This window comes from Emys orbicularis, chromosome 2, assembly GCF_028017835.1.
Source record: "Emys orbicularis isolate rEmyOrb1 chromosome 2, rEmyOrb1.hap1, whole genome shotgun sequence".
NCBI classification, from domain to species: Eukaryota; Metazoa; Chordata; order Testudines; family Emydidae; genus Emys; species Emys orbicularis.
This window is the reverse complement of record NC_088684.1, coordinates 235,420,567-235,434,918: the sequence shown is the minus strand read 5'-3', so window position 1 is coordinate 235,434,918 and position 14,352 is coordinate 235,420,567. Positions and strand designations below refer to the sequence as shown.

The window sequence follows — 14,352 nt, the reverse complement described above, 5'->3', positions numbered from 1 at the left end:
GCTTAAACTCATTGTTTAATAAATTTGTTTCAGTATCTTTCCAGGTATCGAAGTTAGGCTAACTGGTTTAAAATTCCCCAGGTCTTCTTTGTTGCCTTTTTTAAAGATAGGTATTATATTTGACCTTCTCCAGTGCTCTGGGACCCTCACCTGCCCTCCATGAGTTCTCAAAGATAAATCGCTAGTGATTCTGAGATTGCTTGAGTTAATTCTTTAAGCACACTAAGATGAATTTCATCAGGTCCTGCTGACTTGAATAGATCTAACTTATTGAAATATTTTTGAACCTTTTCTATCCCTATTCTGGCTTGTGTTCTTTCCCCCTTTTTGTTACTATTGTGTAAAAGCATCTGATTACAATTAAGCTTTTTAGTGAAGATTGAAGCAAAATAAGCATTAAACACCCAGCCTTCTTGGTGTCATCCATTATTAGCTCTTCTTCCCCGTTAAGTAGTGGACCTACACTTTCTTTTGTTTTTCTATTGCTCCTAATAGAACCTCCTGTTATATCCTTTTATGTCCCTTGTTAGATGTAACTCATTTTGTGCCTTACCCTTTCTGATTTTCTCCCTACATGCTTGTACTATTCTTTTGTTCTTACAGTTACCAATTTGTCCATGTTTCCACATTTTGGAGGATGGTTTACCCAAGTCTTCTCTGGTCTACCAATCTCTACCTGTGACACCGTCGAATTACAGGGTAATTTTTTTTGCATTAGATAATCAGCAACTATCTTCATAGGCGTACAGTTCTTTACCTTCCAAATTAGAAAGGACATACTTCTACTCCCAAATTAAAGAGCGAGTCCTATACATGAGAAAATAGGAAACTAAGGCAAGTCTCATTTACAGATTAAAGTTACCAAATAAAAAAATTGCTCTTATTATGTTAAAAACAGAACAGTATCAGGAAACTAGAAAGCACTTCCTTCAAGTACTTTATACTACTGTGGCATCAAATGAACATTCATAACAAATAAAAACTCCTTTCCAGTCCACAACAAAGGAAGGTACCTTTGAAGTAAAATTATTCTTCATTTCCTTCATCTAAGTCAATGTTCTCAATTTTTCCTACCCAAAAGAGATCCTCTCTCTTTCTATATATATATATATTAGACTTAAAGAATCTCTCAGAAATAAACTTTCAAAAATGACCAAGCCATAAAAAAAAAAAAAAAAGACTCACATTCATAGCAGCAATATCATTTTCATAGGACTCCCTGATTTTCTTCATTATTTCTTCCTCGGCCTTGGCACAAGTTTCAATACTGCCTTTAACTGTAATGGTCCGTTCAGGGTTATAGAGTGTCAAGTCCTGCAGTCTGCAACAAAACAGAAATCCAATTAAGTACCATTCAAACAGTAGATGGTAATCAAAACTTATCAATTAAGGCTGGGGAATTTTGAAATTGGCAGATTTGCCCTGCAACAATGGAACATACAAGATCAATTTGCAGCAGAACTCAAACATGAGTCTAACAGAATCTGAAAGAATGCTTCCCTCACAAAAGACTGGACTTAAATTAGTGCAATGTGATTCAGTGTCAAATGGTTAAGATTTGCTTGGATGCGTCACAGATTCTAGCAAGGAGAGATTACTTACCTTGTACAGTAACCTGAGATCTTTGAGATGTGTCCCTCTGGGTGCCTCACATCAGGATATACACCCACCCATCTGCTCTTGATTGGAGATCTTTGTCAGCAGTGTCTGCGGATCAACACCTGTGCCCCAGACACCTTTGGGCCCCAAAAGGAGGGGCAGATGCACCACCACTCAAATTCCTTCTCAACCACAGAAGTCCAAAGAAAGAGATTCTGAGGCAGAGAGGAAAGAGAGTAGGTAGTGGAGCACCCACAGGGGGACACATCTTGAAAAACTCAAGTTACTGCACAAGGTAAGTAATCTCCTTCTTCTTCAAGTAGTGTCCCTATGGGTGCTCCAGGTCGGGAAACTCTCTGTGCCTCTATCATGGAGGAAAGTGCCAAGGAAGTGGATTCAATATGGACTGTAGACAGTGTCACCAAAGGCCATGTCAGTCCTGGAATCAGGCATGAGAGCATAATGCTGGTAAAATGTGTGCAGCGAAGACCAGGTGGCTGTCCTGCAGATGTTTGAGATGGGTATATTTTTAAGAAGAGCTACAGAGATCAAGAGTTATTGCTGAATCTGAGGGGAATGAGGCTTCGTAGCATGATGACATAACCTGGAACCCATTTGGACAATCTTTGGGAGGATACTGGATGTCCCCTAATTCATTCTGAAACAGAGATGAAGATTCTAGGAGAAATCCAAAAGGGCCTGGTCCTGTCAAGATAAGAGGCAAGAGCTCTTAACACCCATTGTGAGTGTGGCTTGGTGTAAAATAGTGGCTAGTAAATCTTTTGATTAATGTGGAATTCAGCAGAGACTTTAGGAAGGAAGCAAGGATGTGGACATCCCCATCGGTTCAAATGGGGATTTCCTCCGAGCACTGAGAACTAAGGAGAGGTCCCATGGCAGACTTGGCTTCTTGACAGGAAGGAAGAGGTTGAATAGGCCTTTGATAAATCTTGCAGTGGGGTAGGGTGAACGAAGACTGAACACTTCTACAAGGAGCTGTGATGGCAACTAGCTGAACTTTGATGGAGCTTAGCAGTAAGCCTGTGGTCTTTAAATTCAGAAGGTAATAAACGATGTGAGACAAAGAGAACCCAAGAGAAAGCATAGCTTGATGGTTGCACCAAGCCTGGAAGCGTTTCCACTTTTACAGGTAAATTTTCCTGTATTCAGTGTTGTTGTTACCACGTTGGCCTAAGGATATTAGCGAAACACAGTGGGTGAGGAAACCTCTTTTATTGGACCAACTTCTGTTGGTGAGGAAGACAAGCTTTCGATTTTACACAGAGCTCTTCTTCAGCTCAAACATTTGTCTCTTCACCAACAGAAGTTGGTCCAATACCTCACCCACCTTGTTTCTCTTGTTTCCTAGCTGTGGGCTCTGATGTTAAGCAGTACCCTTTTAACTTCTGGAGAGCAGATCTCTTCTATACCAGACAGCCACTTACGGTGACCAGATCACCCAAGTCAAATATCGGGACGCGGGGGCAAAAACAAAAAAATCACACCCTTCCTCCACAAGCGCTGGAGGGAGGCCCGGGAGACGCAGGGGAAGCGTGGGGCCAGGGTGAGTGAGAGTCCGGCCTGGCCCCGAGCAGGCAGGACTCAGTCGGGCGATAGGGAGAGTAGGGGGGCGGCCCGCGGGTCCAGGCGGCGGCTGTTCTCCCCCCCTGAGCAGCGGGACTCGGGAGCAGCCGCTGCTGCAGCTCCCACTGCCGCGGGGGGAGGAAGCGGCCGATGGCCAAGCTCGGCGGCTGCGGTTCTGGCGCCCGGGCCTGCTGCGGGGACAGTCGCGTCTGGGCTGCTGCCCAGCTGGTGCTATCCCGCGGCGGCCCCGGAGTGGGGGCAGCAGGCCCCAGCCCCCCCGTCCCGCTCGGGTCCCGCAGGGGAACCCCGAGGGCCGCCGCGGGATTGCACCAGCTGGGCAGCAGCCCAGAGGCGACTGGCCAGGGGCTGGGCGCAGCGTGCGCGCTGCTGGGTCCCCGCAGCAGGCCCGGGCGCCAGAACCGCAGCCGCCGAGCTTGGCCATCGGCCGCTTCCTCCCCCCGCGGCAGTGGGAGCTGCAGCAGTGGCCCTTGTGATCTTGTAGCGCCAGTGCGTTGTAGCTTAATTTTATCCCAGCAACAAATTCTTGATTTGTAGGACCAATAATAATCAACAATGGATAAATTCTTAATAAAATTACCCAAAGAAAAAGAAGAAAAGGGTAATTCATCAAGTGATGGCCTGAGTTCAACACCAAGCTTTCAAACTGAAGTTATACAAAAGAAAGATGCGGCAAATCTACAAGATAAGAAAAGGAGTTTTCAGCCATCTTGGCTATCAAGGTTTACGTGGTTGGAGTACAACAGCGAATTAGACAGAGCTTTTTGCTCAGTCTCCAAAAACTGTTCTGAAAAGAAGATCTTAATATTTTCTATGAAGGCCGAAGCAACTTTTATTTCGTCCAGATTTCAAGATTGGAGACATGTGTTGCGTGGTTTTACATCACACGAAAAATCCTCCTGTCACAAGGAAGTGGTAATGAAGTATGCTGCTCTGCAATCGCAGGTAAATGTTTCTGCACGAATGTCGGCCAGTTACAGAAAAGAATCACAATCAGCTAGGAATGCACCGCACAACATGTTTAACGGTGTTCAGTACCTAGATCAGCAAGGAATAGCATTACGTGGACATAATGAGAGTGATTCAAATTTGAGGCAGCTCTTGTTGCTACGCAGTACAGATTCAGAGGAACTGAGACAGTGGCTTAGTCGCACAAAATACAAGTGGCTGTCACATGAGGTTAACGAAATAATCGCAACGATGGTGCTAAGACAAATTGTGCAAAAGATAAAGGCTTCAAAGTTTTATGCCATTGTAATGGATTAGACTACCAATTTGTCAAGAAAAGAACAAGTAAGTTTTTCTTTAAGGTTCTTTTCTTGTGAAGACTGGGGGATTTATGAGGAGTTTATTGGGTTTTATCAAACTGACGCAATGGATGCTGCTTCTCTTTTCAGGAACCAATCATCCAGGTAAGGAAAGACGAGCTGCTGCAATTGAGAGAACTTTGGTGAAGACCCTTGAGGTGGTGCAGAGGCCGAAGGGCAGGATGTGACACGGGTACTGGTCCCTGCCCACCATAAAACGTAGAAATAATTTGTGCGAGAGATGAATGACATGAAAATAAGCATCCTGAAGGTCAAGGGAAACAAGCCAACCTCCTGGATCCAGAGGGGAAATTATTGTTGCTAGGGTCACCATTCTGAACCACTGGGAGCGGATGAATGTGTTTAAGGTCCTGAGATCCAGAATTGGTCTCCACTCACTGTTTGTCTTCAGGACAAGGAAATACTGAGAATAGAACCCTTTCCCAATGATGTCCCATGGGACAGATTTGATCGTGCCCAGCTAAAAGGAATTGTACCTTTCATAAGAGATCTTTGTGAGCAAGTTCCCTGAAGAGGGATGGGAGAGAGGAGGTGGTAAGGAGTTGAACTGATGGAATAGCCTGTAGAAATCACTTCCAGGATCCATCTGTCTGAGGTAATGAACTCCCAGGAACGTAGGAAATGGAAGAGATGATCCCCCATAAGGGTAGGAAGGGAACAAATGTAACCTAGGATCCAAAATGAGAGGTAGTTTGTGATCCTTGACCAATGGGTCAAAACAGACATTTTGAAGACATTACTGGCTGGGAGAGGGCTGTTTCTTAGGGAATCTGGGCTTCATCATGGAGTTCAGCCGGTCTTGTGGGCTGGTAGTGAAGTAGGCGAGGTCACTGAATTGTCCTGCTCTATTTTCTTTTCATCACAGATTTATAGATGCTCAAAGATCATAGTGTCACCAGGAAGGCTTTGAGTGAATGGAGGGACCCATCCATGGCATCACTAACCAACTTGAGGCTTTTGAAAAGAAGGTGCTTGACCATATTTTGTATCTCCTGGGGGAGGCCGGAAGACTGCAGCCAGGAAGCTCAGCACATGACTAGCCATAGCCACAAAACATGCAGCTATGTCAGCGGCATCTAGCAAGGCCTGGAAAGATGCCTTGGCAACTGTCTGTCCCTCTGTAATGAGGGCCTGAAATTGTTCTCTCTGCTTCTGAGGCAGGTGTTCAATAAAGATGAAAACTTTGACTAGACTGTGAAGTCACACTTTGCTATTGGTGCTTGATATTTGGCCACTCTGAACTGCAACTAGGCCAAGGAGTAGTTCTGCCGAGAAGGTCCAATCATTTCAGCTGCTTATCAGATAGTGTTGAATGGAACTGGAGTTGCCTGTTCCATTGGTTGGCAACCTCCACCCCAAAGAGTTGGGAGGTGGATGGGAGAAAAAAAAAAAGTACTCTGAGGCTCTAGGAGGGATGTAATACTTTTTGTCAGCTCGTTTACATGTGGCTGGGATAGTGGCTGGAGTTTGCCATACCGTGCATGCTCGGGTAAACAAATCTTCATTGATGGGCAAGGCAATCCTAGCCCTGAGGAGGTGAATGAAGGATATCCATCCAAAGAGAGGAGATTCAGGAAATTCACCGTTAACGGGATTTGTAAGGTGTCTGCCTCACTTTTTATGAGTTCTTGAAAAGCCTGGAAGTCGTCAGGGTAAGATGACAGGGAGGCACAACAGATGCATCTGATAAGGAGGATTTGTGGGAAGGGGGTGCTTCTTCCTCTTCCACTGCTTCCTGCTCTGCCGGAGGTATCTGGGTGGCAGGACCTAGGGCATCAGTTGATGTCTCTGATGTGAGGTCTTTTGGGATGGCACCCTGTAGAAATGGTCTCCATAAGGAGTCCACAGATCCCAGTAAGCCAATTGTGATGAAGCATAAGGGAATGGGGCAGAACCCCAAGTTAGTCCTTGCCAGGGTAACCAGGCGTTCTTCCCGCTATGAGCTCCTTCTGCAGTGTGGACCTTTAGGAAGGGAGGTTGGAAGTTGGAGGAACCATGACAGACACATCTGTATCCATAAAGTGGGCCAGTGGTGTAGGTACTGGTTGTTGGGTCAGTACCAAGCTCCGAGAAGAGATATGCGCTTCCATTGTTACCGAGGTTAGACAGGGAGATTGGTGAGGTGGTGTGGCGAATTTTGTAATGGTACCAGCTGGAAGTATCCCTCAGTACCCTCAAAGAGTCTGCATGGGGACAGCGTCAATACCAGAGGGTGAGTCACCATTGAAGAAATGGACGGAAGGTGAGTAGTCTCCATGAGTTGGTACTGGGGAGGAGTATCTCTCAGGACATCTAAATGACAGTGATTTGGGTACTTTGAGGATTCAGAGGTTCCCATGAAATAGAAGCCTGGATGATATTGGGGACCCTGGATATGGTTCCTCAGGAGTAAAAATATCTGGCGGTCCTGGAGACTGCACTGAAATAAGCATGGTATGCTTTTCACCTTAGGCTACGGAAGACAGTACAGATAAAGACTACCTTGGTTCTGGCTTTTGGAGGCACTGAGTCAGGTACTGGGATATTGGTCCCGCTCTAGATGCTTTCTCAGTATACAACAGAGCCTCCTAAGTTGGTACCATGGTTGCAGTATCAGAGGGACTGGGAGCCTCTGCAATGCCCACACTGGGACACGAGCTACCGGAGACCCAGATCAAGGATGCGACTTTGCCCTTCTTTTTTCTCAGGCTGGAGAATGCGGTCTTTTCTTCTTGGAAGGGATGGGGAGTCCTCAGGGACTGCTGAACCAGAAGTGGTCGGTGCAACAGATGTACAGGGGTAACTCGGTTCCTGTGGGTCTCAGGGAGCCCTCCATAAGTAGGAGTTCAAGTCTGTCCTCCCTCCATTTTTTAGATCTGTTTTTAAATCCGAAGCATTACATTTACAGGGAATGTGGGTTTCTCCCAAGCAGCGAAGGCAGCTTGAATGTCTGTTGCTGAGGGGAAAGGACCTGCGACAGGTCTAGCAGGGTATGAAGTCCAGAGTTTGGGGTATAAACCTGCACTCAAGGCCGTGGATGTGGCCCAGGAAGAAAACCTAGAGGCCCAAAGGGAAAACAAGGAGCAGGGAAGGGGAGAAACTCCCTCAAAGGACAAACTTTTGCTAACAACAGAAAAAATTAATAACTAAAAACTAAAAAGAAAAGGTATAAAGAAAGCAAGGCGTAGCAAGCCGCGAGGCTCAACACTGCAATACTCAGTCTCAAGCCACAGGCAGTTGAAAAGGCACTGGAGTGGTGACAGGTCAGCCCCTCCCTATAAACCCTTTTTTCAGGCACAGGGGTGTCTGGGGTGCAGGCGCATACACTGCTGACAAAAATTTCAGATGAAGCGTGCACAGGTGCACACACATCCGGACATGGAGCGCTCATAGGGACACTACTAAAAGAAGAATTACCCCTTCCTGGCCACCCACTAGGACTGCTGTCAGGGGAATCCAAACCCATGTGCTTTGGATCCCGGGGTGTTTCAAGCCTCTGGAGTCTGAACGAAGTCCAGCCACTGCCTCAATCTAAAGGTCCCTAGGCTCACTCTCAGGGCACAGACCTTTTATCTGGCACCCCCACCTGAGTGTCGGAACCCGCTGTCCAGCCCCTGGGCATAGCACTGACCCTTCAGACTCTCCGGTACTTAAAGACACCCCTCACCTAGAACTCCACCCAAAAAGGTGCAAACCTTCTGGTTTACAGTGATAGGCCTTGGCTACACTCGCGGATTCACAGCGCTGCCACGGCAGCGCTGTGAAGCGCGAGTGTAGTCGCGCCACCAGCGCTGCGAGAGCTGTCTTGCAGCGCTGCAAGTACTCCACCTCTCCGAGAGGAATAGCTTGCAGCGCTGCGAGGGAGCGTGCAGCGCTGCAGGCGCTGATTACACTGGCACTTTACAGCGCTGCACTCGCTGTGCTCAGGGGGGGTGTTTTTTCACACCCCTGAGCGCAGCAAGTGCAGCGCTGTGAATTGCCAGTGTAGCCAAGGCCTAACTCTCTAAGGGACAAGCAGCAGCAGTTGTGAAGTAGTCAGACATAGTCCAGTCTAACATCTTTATGCTCTTTACTTAACAGATAAAGCACAGGAGAGTACAGTATTATATAAAACAATAAGACATCATAAATGCAATGTCTCTCACTAGCTCACCAGTCCCTGGGGAGTCCTGGGGGGAACCATTTCTGTTCTGTCAGACAGGGTCCTCTGCCTCCTTGACCCCACAGCAACTTCCCTCATCTCAATCTGGGGCAAAATGGTTTTCGCTCCCATTCTGTCCCAAGAGTCTCCAGAAGGACTCTATAACAGTCACAAGCATCTTTTTGTTCTGCCTTCTGGTAATTTTCCCTTCTCTCAAACATTTTGCCCATGCTAAAGAAAAAACCTATCAGGTTCTTTCTTTAATCTCCAAGACTGTTTTCCAATTCTCCTTCTTTATAGAAATTCTTATTTACTTTCCTCTTTCCCTTTATTTTTCTCCCTTTTGTATTACACTTCTTGTTTCCCCTTCCTTCATCCAGTTTCCTAACTCACTTCCCTCTTGTCCCTCCTCCTTTGGTGTGTTCACTCCTTTATTACTCTCACTTCCCCAAACTTATTCAGGAGGAGAAGTCCACACTCCTCTCATCCACATGTAGCTCCATGACAGAGCAGTATTCAGATGTTTCAGCTCATTGCAGCAGTCACTTCCACCCATGGGTGAGGACAGCTAATAGCAGAAAGCAGAGCTCTTGCCTAGACATTTGTCTAAATGAACAATAGATTGATTACCCTACTGCAGTTTAGCTGTTAAGAGGCTGAAGCAGAAAGGGACCTGACCCAGACAGAAAATTACTACCTAAAATACTACTGTTCTCTTCCTATTTATTCAGTTGCTTTTCTCCTTTCCCTTGTTCCAAAGCCCAGCCGATATAGGAGATTAAACCATGTTATTTCAACTCATTCTATACATACTTCAAAACTAGTCCAGTTATAAAACATGCTTGCCTGTCCAGCATATAACAGTTTCAAGACAACATTTTATAAACATGGATTAAACTAGCTAGAATACTATTTTTAGACCAGCCCTTGCCTAAACTATTTTTAGACAAGTCGAGAAGTGTTTAAATTCAGCTAAAATAACAGTTTAAGTCCCAGCATGGATGGGGGTCTGAATGGTTGGTACCCCAGCCTTTACATAACGGACAAAATGTTTACAAAACCCAAGGAACTATTTCTGAGCACAGCACTTCAAGGTTTAGGCCATTGAAAACTTACGGAGATATTGTGATTTTAGTATCTGTATCCTGTTCAATTTTCTTTAGGTTTCTTCCTTCTTTGCCAATAAGACGGCCAACAAAATTATTATGTGCTAATATCTTCAAGGGAATTTCTTCTGTACTGTAATAGAAGTTACAGAATTCAGACAAATGGCCAACTATTAAAAAGCAGTTGAAAGAGGCAAGGTTTTAAATGTAATATCACTTGAATGAAAAATCTTAACTGTTTGCTGCAATAACTTATACAGGTAAATATTTACTAACAGAGATTAAAAATGAGGGCAGGTCTACACTACAGCCCTATGTAATTACTGCAGTGGCTGATGTCCATACTACCCTCTTTCTGTCAGTGGTGTGCATCTTCACCAGGAGCATTTCCACCGACTGAAGAGGGGAAGTGTGAGGGGCTGAGAGCCCGGGCCAACAGCTGATGTAAGTAACGGAGTGTCTACACAGACACTGCGCTGCCCTAACTACACTGACATAAGCCCTACGCCTCTTGTGGAGGTGGAGTTATTATGTCGGTGCAGTAGAGCACTTACATCGGCGGGAGCACAGCGTCAGTGTGTACACTGATATGGTTAGGTTGACATAAGCTGCCTTATGTTGACTTAACTGTGTAGCGTAGACCAGGTCTAAGCTTTCAAAACTGTAAGTACTTTTCACTGTTCTCTACATTAAAAGACCGGGGCTGTTGTCTCAGTAGTGTCCACTATTTAAAAATACTTTGCAGCCAAATTAACCAAGTTTTTTTTTTTAAACAAAGATGACACACCTAGCAGCCACAAACATCATAATATCTACTTCTGAAATGGAGCTCAACCAAGGCAGTGGGTTAGTATCTTACTATATTAATTTTTCCCTTCTGGAGACCAAAACACAAATTTTGACTTATGTCACTGGCCAATTCTGCTCTCAGCTATAATGGTACCCCCATTCCCATATACCAGTTTAGCTGGAGGCAAAATTGGACCAAATAGCGCACGTTATAAAACACCATATAAAATTAATTATAGTTCAGCTACTCAATAGAAGTCACAGACTGAAGTAGCAAGCATATTGTTGGTACGGACTGATGTGCCGCCACAGAGCCTTTTGTGAAAGCTCATACAAAATCTGCCCACATTAAAAACTATTAATTGCTTGTGAAAGTTTGAATTTCACTGCAGATTGCCCGACCAAACACCCCCCCCCCCCCCCCCCCAACAACCAATGTCTGGAAGTGTGTTTTTTTAACTAAGCAAAGAGGGTGGCACTGAAAATAAAATTAAGTTCTTTAAGCCAAAAGTTAAATGCTGTTACCGGACACCCAGGAGAAGTTTCACCTTCACCTGTTGACAGATAAAGCTAAGAGTACTTCTTTAATGGGACTGGGAAAAGATTTGGAATTTTGCATTCTTTAAACCCTTTACTTACAATTTGGTATCTTGAGCTTCCTTTTGCATGATCTCCATAATAATTTTACAAGCTGTCGAGCAGCCTTCAGGAGTAGAGTGGATAGTAATTGGTTTCTCAGCAGCACCTGCATTTTCTTTACGATGAATATCAATTCTTGAGGAAAGAAAAAAACATTAGCTGTAAGCATTTATTCTATTCTGGATTGATAATTGAGATTATAGATCCACTTTATTTTGAGTTAATATGGATTTTTTAAAAATACCAAAACCAAGGTTTCATTTGATGAAACATATAAATATAGTTATTAACACCACATAAAACTCAACACTCCGTTAAATATTTTCCTTTTTAAAAGATACACATTCTGGTTTGCTGGATGAAGCTCCACACGTTAGAAAGTGGATTTTCCCTTCCCCACCAGATTCTACCCAACACATATTTTGGCGAGATTTTTATATAAAATAGAAAAGTTACTCTCTCAAGTTATTAAGCATGTGTTGCATTCCACCTGGCTTTCCTATCACAAAATTAGAAAGGGAACAGCTGTGAGGTCACCCAGTCCATCCTCCACAAATGAATAATTCCTCCCAACAGTGCAATGAGTGTTTTGTCTAGCCTACTTTGTAATGTCCCCAGTGATGGAGTTTTCCAGCACTTCTGTTAAAAGACTATTTTATATCCTACTAATGTTCACATCAGGAATATTGCCCTGGTTTTCAACTCTAAATGTTTCTCTTCTTAGTGTCATCCCATTTCTTCTAGTTATACGTTTGTATCATCCTAAACATCCTCTCCCCCCACTACCAGGGCCCCATCCTGCACCACAAAGGATAACTCCAATAAAGTTAAGAATTACTCATGGCCTGCAGAGACACAATAGGGCCCTGAGTGTTTGCACCTTTCAAATACCTGCAGGCTACACACTGCTCTCACCTTGGTGAGAAGCTACAGTTTTCTGAAGTCTAACCACGAGTCAATACCTCCAAACCCCTAAATCATTTGTATTGCTTTTCTCTAAACTCCCTCCAATTTGTCAACCCTTTCTGGATATGGACATTTCATTTTGGTTCATAGTGCAGCATTTTGTGCAAAGTCCACAAACTAATTGTCAGGCAGAAGATGAGGAAGGTGACATTTCTCTTGTGTATGCCTTCCCAAAGTGACAAAAAAGGCAGAAAGCATCCTCTGAAGTCATATCTGCTTACAGCCAGTGACAGTACTTCTGCTCTCTTCCGCCCTTTTCAGAGATCATGAGTAAGTCTACAATTGTGTCATGCAAATTTTTAGATTTTTTTTTTTTTTTTTTTTTTATATAAACAGCAGAGGTTCAGGGGAAAAACCCAAGTCACAAAAAAAGTCTCAGCATGAGCACATGCATGAGTGTGTTAGAGAGTGAACCCATCTTGGAGAGCAAGCCCACCCCACATTCGCCCTATAGCAGTGGCTTCTGTTCCACAAAGCAGGGAGGTAGACCCAGCCATGAGTGTCGCAATTCTATGCACTAGGTCACAGCACCACGCAGGGTTGTCACATCCACCCTTCCATCTCCATCTATGGAGGGATTCATGTGCCAAACTTGAATGGCACTGCGACCACATGGGCCAGGACACAATGCCCAGAGTGGGAAACCAGGCCCACAGGAGCTGCTACTGCTTTATTAGAATACATGATTACCATGAACACCGTGACCTCTGCGCCAAAATCATAGCCTTAATCTTTAACATTCCCTAGACAATACTTCCCAAGCCTTTGCTAGTCTGAGAATTGGAAGTCCTAGGGCTCCCCCGACAATTAGTTTCCTGATGTGTACAGCACTCTCCATTAAACAATCTTTTTAGTCCACCTTCAGTATTTTAAATCCACTTAATTAAAAACAGTAACAAGATTTTTAGGCTACTGTAAGCATTTATCCATTAAAGTCTGGTTAAATACAAAATTCGGAGGTCTGATGTGAAATAACACTCATTTTTGAAACTACACCTCCCCCTATTAAGTCATTGACATGATACATATCTGCAGCCCATCTCCCTCCCCAACCCCAAGAAAATCCATCTCTCAAGGTTAACACACCAACATACTCCCCCCGATGCAGTTGCACCACTGTAAGCTCTCTAGAGAGCCACTCTCCCATCGACTTAATTAATTCACCCCCAACAAGCAGCAGTAGCTATGTCAGCAGGAGAAGTTCTCCCGCCAACATGGTGCTATCCACACCAATGCTTAGGTCAGTGTAACTTATGTCACTCAGGGGAGTGGCATCTTCACACCCAGCAACATAAGTTATACCGACATAAGTGGTAGTGTAGACATATGCCAAGAAACCCCAGGGGAGAGGAACAGGGCAGGCGGACATGAAAACCCAAAACCAACCCTCCCACCCACACTAGTTAAACAAAACAGCCTTGAGAGCACCCTGGATAGGGCTATAGCTAGCGGATGCATTACTACTTGAAGACTTGGTTCCACAGACCACCAGAGTGTGCTCTGCAAACCACCAATGGTCCATGGACCCTAGTTCCAGAATCATTGTCTTATAGCCCTTCCAGTAACCAGATAGCTACTCTTTAACAAAGGTGCGTTCTATACACAGAACTTTACCATTAGAACGCTGAGAAGCAAAACAGCTCTGTAATTGGAGACCATTCTATTAGTACTGCTGGTTTCTCACAGCTTTGAATGAAATTAAATCTGTCAAAGTGAAAGTTCTGAACAAAAACACACCAAGGACAGAACGTGGCCACTAAACACAGCTTGCTAATTTGTCTGTTACACACAATTCTTTTAGTTTGCCCTTTTACCACATAAGCCAATTATGAAGCATTGCATGTTTTTAGAGTGACCCTAATTGTCACCTTAGTTGGCAAGGCAACACCCTGCAGGGGCTGTCTCAACATAAAATACAAACACCAAATCTCCAAAATGACACCTCCAAGGCAGTAGAAATGTAACGGAGAAGTCACTTAGCTAGTCTACACTTCAAAAGGTTTTGCCAGTATAGTTATAATGGTATAGTTATACCAAAAATACCCTTCTAGTACAGCTGCTGCTTATGCCATTTCCCCGAATGAAACATGCTGTACTGACAGAAGGACTTCATTGCTGGTGTAACTGCATCTACACTAAGATTCTGTTCCAGTGTAACTGTCGTAAAAAAAATCCTAGCTGACAATATTATACCCAAAAAAGT

At 44.4% G+C, this 14,352-nt stretch overlaps 1 protein-coding gene across 1 annotated transcript in view; it reads right to left on the bottom strand.

Annotated features, from left to right (window-relative positions):
• IGF2BP3 (insulin like growth factor 2 mRNA binding protein 3) overlaps positions 1 to 14,352 on the bottom strand; it is a 179,793-nt gene that overhangs the window by 49,175 nt on the left and 116,266 nt on the right. The window contains exons 7-9 of the mRNA XM_065400075.1: positions 11,184 to 11,318; positions 9,766 to 9,888; positions 1,186 to 1,321 (exon numbers count right to left, since the gene is read on the bottom strand). Coding sequence (XP_065256147.1) covers positions 1,186 to 1,321; positions 9,766 to 9,888; positions 11,184 to 11,318 — 394 coding nt within the window. The remainder of the gene's footprint in view (positions 1 to 1,185; positions 1,322 to 9,765; positions 9,889 to 11,183; positions 11,319 to 14,352) is intronic.